The 15,000-nt window shown below is 36.3% G+C and overlaps 1 protein-coding gene across 2 annotated transcripts in view; it reads right to left on the bottom strand.

The window, feature by feature from the left end:
* Positions 1 to 15,000, bottom strand: part of LOC133663211 (pyridoxal kinase-like) — a 25,144-nt gene that overhangs the window by 2,070 nt on the left and 8,074 nt on the right. For both annotated transcript variants that reach the window (XM_062067507.1, XM_062067506.1), the window contains 9 exons: positions 13,026 to 13,130; positions 10,902 to 10,985; positions 10,773 to 10,807; positions 10,387 to 10,472; positions 7,213 to 7,258; positions 6,746 to 6,857; positions 3,747 to 3,883; positions 3,593 to 3,659; positions 1 to 904 (listed from right to left, as the gene is read on the bottom strand). The exon at positions 1 to 904 is cut by the window's left edge and continues 2,070 nt beyond it. In XM_062067507.1, the coding sequence (XP_061923491.1) occupies positions 783 to 904; positions 3,593 to 3,659; positions 3,747 to 3,883; positions 6,746 to 6,857; positions 7,213 to 7,258; positions 10,387 to 10,472; positions 10,773 to 10,807; positions 10,902 to 10,985; positions 13,026 to 13,130 (794 nt within the window). In that variant the 3' untranslated portion in view covers positions 1 to 782. The remainder of the gene's footprint in view (positions 905 to 3,592; positions 3,660 to 3,746; positions 3,884 to 6,745; positions 6,858 to 7,212; positions 7,259 to 10,386; positions 10,473 to 10,772; positions 10,808 to 10,901; positions 10,986 to 13,025; positions 13,131 to 15,000) is intronic.

Raw genomic sequence — 15,000 nt, 5'->3', positions numbered from 1 at the left:
AAGCGCTTTTACATAGTTAAACCCAATATCTAAGTTACATTTAAAGCAGTGTGGGTGGCACTGGGAGAAGGTGGGTAAAGTGTCTTGCCCAAGGACACGACGGCAGTGACTAGGATGGCGGAAGCGGGGATCGAACCTGGAACCCTCAAGTTGCTGGCACGGCCGCTCTACCAACCGAGCCATAACGACAAATAAAGATAGAATACTATTAACCGTGACATGTAAGGGTAAAAAAAACCCCAACAACATTATGATTTGTACATTTTCAGAATGGGCTTGTTCTATTTTTAAACAAAGAAAACAATCTGAAGTTGTTTTTGTTTTTAAGTTATCGTGCCGTGATTTTACCGGTCCGGCCCACTTGGGAGTAGATTTTTCTCCATATGGTCCCCGATCTAAAATGAGTTTGACACCACTGCAGTGTTGAATATGGTAAATTGTGTTTTGTGGCAATTCGAACTTTAACCACAGCGTCAGTTGCCTTACCATCATTTGCAAAATGATTTACCCCCACTCTTCCTCTCACGTGAGATCCAGCCATATGAATTCCTTCGCTACTGTAAATTACAACGCACCTATGTTGAGCTCTGACTTCCTAGTGAAGCTTAAACAAGCTGAGGCGTGGACAAGCATGCAGGATTCTAAGATTCTACAGACATCCTAATAGCGAGAGATGCACGGCAGTGATTCTGGAGTGTCTCCGTACAGGGTAAGTATTGGCTCTTTCAGAGTTTTAACACCCTACATTACCTGTGCCAATGTGTGTTTATGAAGCTAAGTCGTTACGGCTGCTGTAGAACTTTAGCTTCCACGACGATGGCCGGGTTCTCTATGTCGCCTTTGCTCTGAACCATCCTCAGCTCCAGCTGCGCGGGGCTTGGCCTTTTCCCCGGCCCGGCTTTTTCTGAAACAGCAGAGAGCAAAAGAACATATAAACAAAGAGGAAAAACTGAAATGATCAGGCACATCTCGAGAATAGTACAAAACCCAAAACCAGTGAAGTTGGCACGTTGTGTAAATTGTAAATAAAACGGAATACAATGATTTGCAAATCCTTTTCAACTTATATTCAATTGAATAGACCGCAAAGACAAGATACTTAACGTTCGAACTGGTAAACTTTGTCATTTTTTGCATTTATTAGCTCATTTGGAAGTTGATGCCTGCAACATGTTTCAAAAAAGCTGGCACAAGTGGCAAAAAAAGACTGAGAAAGTTGAGGAATGCTCATCAAACACTTATTTGGAACATCCCACAGGTGGGTGCCATGATTGGGTATAAAAGCAGCTTCCATGAAATGCTCAGTCATTCACAAACAAGGATGGGGCGAGGGTCACCACTTTGTGAAAAAATGCGAGAGCAAATTGTCGAACAGTTTAAGCACAACTGTAGGAATTTCTACGGTCTGTAATATTATCAAAAGGTTCAGAGAATCTGCACTGCAAAAACTGAAATATAAGTAAGATGAAATATCTCAAATAAGGGTGATATTTGCTTATTTTTTGTCTGATAAGATAATTCTTCTCACTAAGCAGATTTTATGTTAGAGTGTTTTACTTGTTTTAAGTGTTTTGGTCCTAAATGATCTCAGTAAGATATTACAGCTTGTTGCTGAGATTTGATGACCTATATTGAGTAAAACATGCTTGAAACTAGAATATCAAGTGTTGCAAAGCTGTGTCATCAACACTCACAAGTATAAAACTGCTTTTTCAAAGTAATAATTTCTTATTTCAAGCATGAACAAAAAAAATCATGACTCTGACACAATTGTGTCTCATAATTAAAACAGATGACAGCCAAATGGACTTTGCGGTTTTATTTTCAATGAAACAAGAGAAAAGACGTACTCATAAAGTAGTACAGTTGGCACAGTACAGTAAACGGACAGTTAATATTTAAACATTTAACATGTGACATTTCAAACTATTTTGAAGAGAAATAGTTCATGCACATTCAGGTAAATTATTCAAAATTACAATAAAAAAAATTGTATAAGCTATAATCTGTATATTTCAATGTATATACATATATATACATACATATATATATATATATATATATATATATATATATATATATATATATATATATATATATATATATATATATATATATATATATATACATATATATATATATACATATATATATATATACATATATATATATATACATATATATACATATATACATACATACATACATACATACATACATACATACATACATACATACATACATACATACATACATACATACATACATACATATATATATATATATATATATATATATATATATATATATATATATATATATATACACACACACAGGACTGTCTCAGAAAATTAAAATATTGTGATAAAGTCCTTTAATTTCTGTAATGCAACTAAAAACATGAAAATGTCATACATTCTGGATTCATTACACTTCAACTGAAATATTGCAAGCCTTTTATTATTTTAATATTGCTGATTATGGCATACAGCTTAAAATACTAAAAGGCTTGCAATATTTCAGTTGAAGTGTAATGAATCCAGAATGTATGACATTTTCATGTTTTTAATTGCATTACAGAAAATAAAGGACTTTATCACAATATTCTAATTTTTTTAGACAGTCCTGTATGTATGTATGTATATATATATATATATATATATATATATATATATATATATACATATATATATATATATATGTATGTATATATATATATATATATATATATATATATATATATATTCCTCACGCACTAATTGACTGAAAGAGCACGCACTTGGCGCAATGTCATGTTATCGATGGAAAAATGCATTTTTAGACAATATGATTTGCCTGGGCGGCTAGTAGACCCGGAGAATAACAAACGGTTGCCTTGTTGCCTTTCCATCAAGAAAAATAAACTAGTTTTTAGTATAAGTTTGCTGGTTTCAAGAAATTTAATGCAGAGCGCATATCATTATGTCAAGATAATGGCACTAGGATTTACTTAATTTAAGAATAGTTTTTCAACATATTGAGAAAAAAGGTCTCATATTTTTTTTTTCTACCAAGAAAAGTGCACTTGTTATTAGTGAGAATATACTTATTTTAAGCTATTTTTGGGTTCATTGAGGTTAGTTAATTTTACTTGTTTTGGAAAGTCTTGACAAGCCAAATTTTCTTGTTCTATTGGCAGACAATTTTCCTTAGTTCAAGTAAAATACCCCTAGTTTTTGTATTTTTTTGTTGTTGTTTTTGAACATTGACTTTTTGCAGTGTGGAGAAAACACTGCACGTAAGCAGCAAGGCTGAAAACCAACATTGAATGCCCGTGACCTTCGATACCTCAGGCGGTACTGCATCAAAAACCGACATCGGTGTGGTAAAAATGCCCCTGTGCTGTGTTGCTGACATTCAATTCTAAGTTAATGATTATTTGCAAAAAAAACTTAAGTTTCTCAATTTGAACATTACACATCTTGTCTATGCAGTCTATTTAATTGAATATAAGTTAAAAAGGATTTGCAAATCATTGTATTCTGTTTTGATTTACGATTTGCCAACTCTACTGGTTTTGGGTTTTGTAATTGCGTGAACTAGCCAGAAATACCATTAGCGTAGGTCATGGTGCGCTTGATTACATGATGCATGACGGAAACCGTCTTTTCACAGGCAGCCTGTGAGGGAGAAACAGAAGGCCGGGTTACACAAGACGGCACCGCGGCAGGCATTACAGCGTGGGAGCTACACGCAAAGTGTCGCACCTTCAGGTCTTTGGGGTGATGGTGTGTCCAGGCAAGCAGCAAGGCAGCAAACAGGTCTCCCGTCCCCACAAATACCGCGTCGACTTTGGGGATGTCCATGCGGATCTTCTGATTGTAAACGCTCCCGTCGGGTTTCGCTACGAGAAGGATGAAAGAATCGGGCGGCGATATCAGGGTAGCATGAAGGCAAAGATGTTTTGAACGTTGGTCGGCTTGTTAAGGAGCAGGAAGATGTAAAAAAAAAAAGTACACAAAACATTGATTTCAAAAATGCTATACTGGTGTGTACTTAAATGTAGAATATATGTATAATATATTTATATTGTTCACATGTGAATAATGCTGTATAATAGACTGTATTTATATTATTCACATGTGAATAATGCTGTATAATAGACTGTATTTATATTATTCACATGTGAATAATGTTGTATAATAGACTGTATTTATATTATTCACATGTGAATAATGCTGTATAATAGACTGTATTTATATTATTCACATGTGAATAATGATGTATAATAGACTGTATTTATATTATTCACATGTAAATAATGCTGTATAATAGACTATATTTATATTATTCACATGTGAATAACGCTGTATAATAGACTGTATTTATATTATTCACATGTGAATAATGTTGTATAATACACTGTATTTATATTATTCACATGTGAATATGCTGTATAATAGACTGTATTTATATTATTCACATGTGAATAATACTGTATAATAGACTGTATTTATATTATTCACATGTGAATAATGCTGTATAAGAGACTGTATTTATATCATTCACATGTAAATAATGCTGTATAATAGACTGTATTTATATTATTCATATGTGAATAATGCTGTATAAGAGACTGTATTTATATTATTCACATGTGAATAATGCTGTATAATAGACTGTATTTATATTATTCACATGTGAATAATGCTGTATAATAGACTGTATTTATAATATTCACATGTGAATAATACTGTATAATAGACTGTATTTATATTATTCACATGTGAATAATGTTGTATAATAGACTGTATTTATATTATTCACATGTGAATAATGCTGTATAATAGACTATTTATATTATTCACATGTGAATAATGCTGTATAATAGACTGTATTTATATTATTCACATGTGAATAATGCTGTATAAGAGACTGTATTTATATTATTCACATGTAAATAATGCTGTGTAATAGACTGTATTTAAATTATTCACATGTGAATAATGCTGTATAATAGACTGTATTTATATTATTCACATGTGATTAATGCCGTATAATAGACTGTATTTATATTATTCACATGTAAATAATGCTGTGTAATAGACTGTATTTATATTATTCACATGTGAATAATGCTGTATAATAGACTGTATTTATATTATTCACATGTGAATAATGCTGTATAATAGACGGTATTTATATTATTCACATGTGAATAATGCTGTATAATAGACTGTATTTATATTATTCACATGTAAATAATGCTGTATAATAGACTGTATTTATATTATTCACATGTGAATAATGCTGTATAAGAGACTGTATTTATATTATTCACATGTGAATAATGCTGTACAGTATTTATTGTCGACTGTGAGCGAATTGTGGTGCTGAATTTCCCCCAGGGATCAATAAAGTACTTTCTATTCTAATGATGTAGTCCAGTCCACCCATTCTGTTACGTTGGTGGTCAGGACCCCGGGACGCAAAGACGACAGGTGACGTGCAGGCAAAAATGTATTCAATCGTGGCAAAAACAAGGGAGCCCCAACGTGGGTGAGCAGGAAAAATTAAGAGATTCAAAATGAAGTTGAAGTGAGACCTCAATTCCCCCCCCATTTACGAACTTTAAGTGTGTATGTGTGCGAACCATGTCTCTGTGTACAAACGCTTCATCTAGAGATGTCCGATAATGGCTTTTTTGCCGATATCCGATATTGTCCAACTCTTAATTACCGATTCCGATATCAACCGATACCGATATATACAGTCGTGGAATTAACACATTATTATGCATTAAACAATGTAACAAGGTTTTCCAAAATAAATCAACTCAAGTTATGGAAAAAAAGGTGCATTGTTTTTTTTAACATGCCTCAAAACAGCAGCTTGGAATTTGGGACATGCAGGGGGTTGAGGTGGGCGGGGTTGGGGGGGCCGGGGTTTTTGGGGAGTAGCGGGGGGTGTCTATTGTAGCGTCCCGGAAGAGTTAGTGCTGCAAGGGGTTCTGGGTATTTGTTGTGTTGTGTTTATGTTGTGTTACGGTGCGGATGTTCTCCCGAAATGTGTTTGTCATTCTTGTTTGGTGTGGGTTCACAGTGTGGCGCATATTTGTAACAGTGTTAAAGTTGTTTATACGGCCACCCTCAGTGTGACCTGTATGGCTGTTGACCAAGTATGCGTTGCATTCACTTGTGTGTGTGTAAAGCCGTAGATATTATGTGATTGGGCCGGCACGCACAGGCAGTGCCTTTAGGGCACGCCCCCAATATTGTTGTCTGGGTGGAAATCGGGAGAAAACCGGGAGAATGGTTTCCCCGGGAGATTTTCGGGAGGGGCACTGAAATTTGGGAGTTTTCCGGGACAATCGGGAAGGTTGGCAAGTATGACTGGGAGACGCAACTTCTCTGTACTTCTCCCTACGTCCGTGTACCACTCCGTACAGCGGCGTTTTAAAAAGTCATACATTTTACTTTTTGAAACCGATACCGATAATTTCCGATATTACATTTTAAAGCATTTATCGGCTGATAATATCGGCAGTCCCATATTATCGGACATCTCTAATTACAACATGAAAAAAAAAAGTTTTGGGATCACATCAAATATATACAAACAAGGTGTTACCATAAAAAACAGCAGTGTTACGCAACACATATTCAAGCTCCATGTTGCTTATTTCCCCATAGAACACACATCTTAAATTATTTAAACGCTAAATGGTCTCCTGCTAACACTGGGGGTAACTGATGGGGTATTGTACCTATTTTTTGGCTGCCAAGGGCCACCAGGTGCTGGTCTCCCTGTTGTGAAGGCAAGTCAGTGCTCGTGAGGACCACCGTATCAGGACCCATTTTATGAAGCAATTCCATTGCCTGGGGAGAACAAAAGGCCACAGTCACTCAGCATTTTTTGGACCGCTTTCTAAGCGCTGCACATCAAGAAGGATTAGGATAGGACAGACTTTATTTCGCCCACAATATGGCGGAAAAGATGTGGTCGCAGTGCAGATTCGAAAAGTCCACAAGTAAGGTAAAAACACAGATGAAACATTAAAGAACACAAAGGACATAAAAGTCATTAAAAAGAGCAGCGCTGATTCAACCAGCTGCCATTTCTACATACAGCTACAAAAGTAAAACAACAAAATACCAAAACAATTGTAATAAATGATACATATTGCACACATATGATTGCCCCTTGCATTACAGACACACAACAAAAACCCACCTCAACAGCATCTTCTATTGTGTGGATTTTTCTTCCAGTTAATAGCCTGTTTAGGAAGAGCAGATCAATCCATGAAAAGACAACCTCACTTTCTGTGTTGTACAAACATTTACGAGCAAACTTATGCAGTATGTTCACTTTATTCCGTTTTTTAAATATATTAATCCTTGTGCTAGCCCAAGATCGACTATACACACTTACTTTTAGGACCCAAAAACGACCCGCTCATAAAAATCTACAAATTATTGTTGTTTTCACTTTCTATGCTTGAAATCGTTTTTAACAACTTTTTATGTATCTTTCTAATATAAAGCAGGGTATTCAACTGGCGGCCCGCCAAAGCTTTTGATTTGGCCCGCCGAGCATCACCCAAATAGGCTTGATGAAACCATTCAAAATAGGGTTGCTCATGCATGCAGTACTTCCGCTACCCCGCAGGGGGCAATAGCAAAGCATACAGTCGTGGTTTTGTGACCAACAAGGATGTGCTCCAGAGTGCGTGTGCACTTGTGCATGTGTGTGTCTGTCTGAGAGAAGGACAATCATTATTGACCTACAGTGAACAACAAAGTTATTTCACTTGATTTTTTTCTGTGTTGATTGAGCTGTGTTGAAGCAGCAAAAAAGGACATTATGTTAAATGAAGAGTTTCTGTCTCTGATAGTTGATATAATAATGTAACTGCATCATAAAGCCTACATGAACTCCATGGTGTTCAGAGATGAATAGTCTCTCCTATTGCTATTGTACTATATTTTCAGCTATAGTTACATTAATCATTAGTAATGTGGCAGCCTTGTTTTGAATGGCAGAGTCCATGCTATCACATGTTGATAAAAATATAACATTTACATAATAAAAATCAACTACAGGCTTCCCAAATGCTGTAATAAATTAAGCATGAGTTGAGCATATGTCAGCACGTGGCCCCATTTTAACTCTTTTTTTCAAACGCTTACTTATAGTAAGTCATTAATTTGACTTAGTAAGTCATTATTTTGACTTAGTAAGTCATTATTTTGACTTAGTAAATTACTAAGTCAAAATATTGACTTACTAAGTCATAATAATGACATACTTAGTATCTCAGGTATCTACGACTGTTTTGTGTTTTGTTTTTACTTTACGGAAAAAATATCGAGATATACAGTATATCGTATATCGCCATTCAGCAAATAGAGCGGAACACAACCAAAAATTGTAGGCTTCTTCATGCGACGAAGCCGGCCTACTTCACTCTCTGCACTACCCCACAACCCTCACCACCAGCAACTCCTCCACCACCAGATCCCCAGCTATCCTCTAAATACAGAGGCAGTGGGTCGAACCCGGAGTGGGCTAGAGACCCCAATTATGCAGGGTGGATTTACAATACCGAACACGGTGAGTAGAGCATTATTTATCTTATGTTAAATGATGAAATATAAAATGTAGACTAAGCTATATTAAGTCAGTTATTGTATTATTCCTAGGAATGTTTTGCAGACTATGTAGAATGCACCAGCAAAGCTCCCTCTCAAAGGCCGCTCGTAGAGGTCCCCTGCATTAACTACAGACGTGATAGTATATATGATAGTATATATCTGTATCATGAATCAATTTAAGTGGACCCCGACTTAAACACGTTAAAAAACTTATTCGGGTGTTACCATTTAGTGGTCAATTGTACGGAATATGTACTTCACTGTGCAACCTACTAATAAAAGTCTCAATCAATCAATCAATCAATGCGTTGGACTCGCACTTGAGCTCAGCTGATCACGTTTCGTGTGTGGGCATTATTATAAGATATTGTTATTTGGTTATTTTTTTTATAAATATGTGTTCAATGTAATCAGAGTCTGTAGTCTATTGCCCCCCCCAGGCTGTGGTGGCAGCGATGAGGTGGAGACGTGACGGCGACAGGCCGAGTTACACTGTTCCTTACACCCACCCAATGTTTATTTTATGTTTATATTGTCAGTCTTACAAAACTAAAAGAAAGTAATGTAGAAAAGTAAAACTGAGGAAGGAAAAAAATTCAAAAGAAGGAACATCAATCATTGACAACATTCTGCAGCTTCTGTTGCTAAATGCTGCTAACTATCTGTCTAGCTACACACGCTGGAAACAAGTAACGAAGGAGGATAATGAATTTATTGTCAGTGCAGTGTGAAAGCCCATGTGTTTACTTTGCAATTAAGTACACGCAGTCTTATAGAAATATAACCTGCTTATGTAGTTGATGAACCCTGATTTAATGTTTTTTTTGTTGTTGTTGTTTTTTATGTTGCCCTTTTGTCAAAAATATAAACACATGTTATAATGGGAAAATGCAGAGTGAAATATATTTAAGGTTGGGAAATTAGTCTTGAATAGGTCAATAATTCATGACAACATTGATTTTGATTCAGTAGCCAGGAGGCAAAAACGGGCAATGTAGGCAAAATAATATATTTTAACAGTGTCTACTGAGCTACAATGAGAGAAAAAGCAGGCATGACTTGGTTGAGTTTATTGTCTTTTATATATCGTCACCCTGTTAAAATAATCGCCTAACTCATTTTTTCACGTTTTTCAAGAAACACAAAAAACTTCACACACTTGACATAGGCCATTATCCTTAAAGGATAACAATCACGTGATCTGATCACCATTGGTGGTCGGCGTCTTTGACGAGATAAGGCAAAAAAACCCCACTTTTGACAAAAAATGACTTAGGCGATTATTTCAATAGTGTGACGATACATTTGCCATATTATCCTTAACTGCCCAAGTTCACTTTTGTTACATTTCAGCGGTTTCATGGCAGCTTAGCTCATCAAAGCTCTAAAAAACGGTACTCGTGATTTTCTGGCGCCACCTTGTGGTCAAGGAATGCAATTATATCAAAACAACATTTTGTTGTTTTTCAATTGCCAAACATAAGATTCATTCAGTTAACATGTAAAAACATGGTACTCTATCAGTATTACAGAGTGTTAAAAATAGCAGTTATAATGGGAGTCAATGGGGCCGAAAGAAGTGATTACTTTCTTTTTATATCCTGTTCTAACAATGTTGCAATCAAAAACACACTGCAATGTTATCAGAAAAAACCTCCCATGTGAAATTTCAGACCTCTAACCAGCAAATAGAACAATCATTTCACATTCTCAGGCCCCAGGGGTGCACAAGGGTTCAAATGTCACTCACTCTGCTTCAAACTGGTTGGGCGTAAGGATATCCGCCAAAGGCACTACTTTGTCTCTGTAAACTGGCAGAAGTTCCTCCGGGACATACTGCAACACATTAAATATTTGTTATGACTTGGTCAAAGAGACTTTGAAAACGCGCCGACAAACTAGGAATGCGTGGTTGTAGACGTTTACAATGTACCCCGTCAGGCATTCTGTCATTGACCACATTGTATAAAGAATGTCTTACAACTTTTCCAACAATACAAAAACATCCCAACAAAAAGGTCAGCTCTTCTTTAATAGACGGACATCAAATCAATACGCCAAAATGTGATCGATATTTACGATCTTATACATAATTATATCACGTGATTAGTGGAGAAAGAGAACAGTGGCGCTCACCATTGCACCTTGGTCTCCCATCACAGGGTCACAAACTGTTGAAAGGAACGGCAGTCATGACTCTTACTTTATTATACATTTCTTCAAAAAAAAAAAAAAATTCCATTAATTCACTAGTAGTGCACTCACCATATACCAGACTGGGGTTGGCCTTTTTCAGCTCTTTAATGATGTCCACCACTGTCGCCAGGAAGGACGTGTCCCTGCTGTACCCTTGGAGATAAACATGGAACAAAATGCACTTCTTAAAATAACACCGCTTCAAGACCAAATAATGTCGAGCAGACCGGAGAAGAATTCAGATGTCAAAACATATTTGGGGAGAATGATTGACAATGAACTTTATTCTGAAATGAATTAAATACATACAAAAATTGGGCTCCAGCAAATAGAGAACTTTTCTCATGCATGGCAAACAGGTTTGTGTTTGAGCAGTGCTTATTACCATCTACTTAACTAATTACTATTTTTTTTAAATACCGGCATTATACAGTATGTGTATATATTGTATTTGCTGATGTAGTTCTTCTGTAGTTGTAAAAAGAAAAGAAAAGACTGATACCGATATGTGTCAAAATGCCAACTATCAACGCCGATAATCGGTCAATCTCTAATCCAGGGGTGTCCAGACTTTTTGATTTAGGGGCCGCATTGGGCTAAAAAAATTTGGTCAAGGGTGCCGAAAGCCGACTGCATGTATATATATATATATATATATATATATATATATATATATATATATATATATATATATATATATATATATATATATATATATATATATATATATATATATATACTTTACATATGTGTACATATTATAATATTATAAAGCAGTTTTTTTCAACCAGTCTGGTGTGCTGTGGGAGATTGTCTAATTTCACCTATTTGGGTTAAAAATATTTTTTGCAAACCACTAATTATAGTCTGCAAATAATGTGTTGTAGTTGAGTGTCGGTATTGTCTAGAGCTCGGCAGAGTAACCGTGTAATACTCTTACATGTCAGTAGGTGGCAGCAGGTAGCTAATTGCTTTGTAGATGTTGGAAACAGCGGGAGGCAGTGTGCAGGTAAAAAGGTCATGCTTAAACCAAAAATAAACAAAAGGTGAGTGCCCCTAAGAAAAGGCATTGAAGCTTAGGGAAGGCTATGCAGAACGAAACTAAAACTGAACTGGCTGCAAAGTAAAGAAAAACAGAATGCTGGACGACAGCAAAGACTTACTGTGGAGCGAAGACGGCGTACACAATGTGCAACCGAACATGACATGACAATCAACGATGTCCCCACAAAGAAGGATTAAAACAACCGAAAAATTCTTGATTTCTAAAACAAAGTAGATGAGGGAAATATCGCTCAACGGAAGACATGAAACTGCTACAGGAAAATACCAAAAAAAGAGAAAAAGCCACCAAAATAGGAGCGCAAGACAACAACTAAAACACTACACACAGGAAAACAGCATAAAACTCAAAGTAAGTCACGGCGTGATGTGACAGTACACCTACTTTGAGACAAGAGCTATATTGATGCATGCTTGGTTATGGTTTGAAGTCATATCCAACAATTGCGACAACGACTTTTTACTGTCAACTGAGTTTCGTTTTTTAATGATTTCTGCTGGTGGTGTGCCTCTGGATTTTTTCAACGCAAAAAATGTGTCTTGGCTCTAAAAAGGTTGAAAAACACTGTTATAAAGGATATATAATCGATATAACTGGATATTAAGAGTATGTGAAAGTTCAATTCCTACCTTGTCAACCTGCGTGACGAGTTTTGTAATCAATCAGAACTATCAAGCTGCTAAAACGCACCAAACATGGATAAGTAGGAGAGTGTTTTGCATTTTTCCCATCATGCTTTGTAATGGTTTTATAATGGGTGTAATTTAGAATTTTTATGGTGCATGGACATTTTCTTATAATATCCACACAGTTCAGTGAGCAGGTTGTGTCATGTGTGACCATGTGTGTTGACTTTTTGTGTTGGTTGGACAATTTTTTTTTGCACCATGACTAGGGAAGTTTGTTTGCATTGGGTCATATAAGTAAATGCTGCTCATTGATTCATTCAGCTGACAATGAAAGATCAGTGACCTAAATAACTTGCATTGTCCACTGGATGGCAGCATTAAAGGCAGTCTTTTAAAAGTGAATGCAATCGCGGGCCAAATTGAAGACATCGGCGGGCCGCACTTGGCCTGCAGGCAGCAGTTTGGACACCCCTGCTCTCATCTCTACCCCTTCAGACTCACCTGTGAGGATATAGTCATAATGGTTGACTTTGTTCAGCTTGATGCCCTCGTACAGCACGATGAGCTCGTCGGCTGTCAAGACTTGACCTTTCCAGTGGGCGTAGCCTTGAGTGGAGACACGAGGTACAGTTGTATTTATTTTTGTAAAAACAACACCCAGGAGTCCACAATCTCGCATCCACAGTCCACGCAGCTGCAGCACGACAGTTGGTGTACAGTGATAACGCAGACGTACAGTATATTAATCAGTGTTTCCCACACATTCATTTGTGGCGGCCCGCCACGAAAGAATTACGTCCGCCACAAATAAAAAACTTTTTTTTTTTTGTCCTGTCCAGCTTCTCAGGCAAATCATATAGTTGATGTAGATGCCCATATAGGCTGTTCAGATTTACTTTACAAAAGAGAAGTGTAGGATACTTCTCCTGTTGCCTTATTTGTATTTGACCACTACTGTTTTCTGTTTATTTGTTACTGACTGTGGCAGGACACCTCTGCCTCTGTTTCACTTTATGTTGCTGGTAAATAATATGGTTGTAGTAGTAGGCTAAAGTTAAATTATTTAGTATGCACTAATTAAAGGGGCAGAGCTTTAAGAGACATTTTAGCTTTTATATTTTATAAGATATATTTTTTGTAAGAACCACAATTAATACATATATTTCAGTGAATAACTTATTGTTCAAATCTGTATATAAATATGTACATAAAGTGTTGTAATTATATTGTAAAATGGATGGATGGACGTTTAAAACAAAACTGTTATTATTAATTAGTAAGTATACATTTTTTGAGCCTTTTAAGAGAAAATCATATCATTGTAGTAAATTATGCAAATTACTTGATGATGTCATGGTGACCACGCCCATAGCCACGCCCCCACCGCCACAGGTAATTTGGCAGTTTATGGGAAACACTGTTGATTGTTTTTTTTTAAATTGAAATAAAACAAAAACAAAAGTGTATATGTATACATTTATATATACATATATACAGTACATTGATTTTTTTCAAATTATCAATACAATTAGAATCAGGATGAATAAGAATCACGATTTGAATGTGAATTTATATCTTTGTGCACCCTTATTTTTACGGTGAATTATAAAAAGGAAACATAAAAGTGTGAAAATATAAAGATATCTCATCTAAGGTGACCTGTTTTTTCCCTTTTCTGTCCGATCATTGCCCCAAACACTTATGTATTGGAATGTCCCTCTTCAACTGTGCATGCACATTGACTAAATAGGATGTCTGTATTCGGATGCCAGGAGACCCCTGAGTGGTGCCTCCTCACCGTGAACCCACAGTAAACACCCACAGCTGATCAGACTGCAAATGAATTAACACACAAAGGAGCACAAAGTTCAACCCAAGACCCAGCAAGGACACCTCGTGCTGAGAAAGAGCTTTTGTTTTGCAGGGAAGGGCTGCACGGATCCAACATTTACACTTGCAAATCTAACTACAGACCTGGGGCCGTACTTATCAAGCTTCTTAGAATTACTCCTAAGAAGTCTGCTAAGAGTTGACTTAAGAGTAAATAAATTCTTCGCTGAAAGCTGCACTTAAAAGTTAGTTATCAAGCGTCTTACTCACACTTTCAGCGAAGTGTAGGACTGAATCTTAAGTGTCACACTCAGAGCTGAATTACGACATTACTATGTGCCGTAAACGGAATTTTAGGTGACGTCATTTCTGTGTCCATAGAAATGACCAATCACGGAAGGGAATCCGTTGTCTAAGAATAAAGAAATATCTTGGAAATATTTAAGTGGACAATGGGAGTGTATATTTTGACAATAAACTACAAAATAATACAAAACAAACTAGTCCCCGCCGGCACTCACGCTACAGCTCCCTCTCTTCTATCGCCCACACACTCACTGACGTCACTCACCTCACGGCCACACACATACGCTACTGTCATAACATGTTCTTTCCAATTCATTAATTAGGCAACTAATTTGAAACT

This window comes from Entelurus aequoreus, linkage group LG13, assembly GCF_033978785.1.
Source record: "Entelurus aequoreus isolate RoL-2023_Sb linkage group LG13, RoL_Eaeq_v1.1, whole genome shotgun sequence".
In the NCBI taxonomy this organism is placed as follows: domain Eukaryota; kingdom Metazoa; phylum Chordata; class Actinopteri; order Syngnathiformes; family Syngnathidae; genus Entelurus; species Entelurus aequoreus.
The sequence above is the reverse complement of the archived record's forward strand: the minus strand, read 5'-3'. Positions and strand labels throughout refer to the sequence as shown.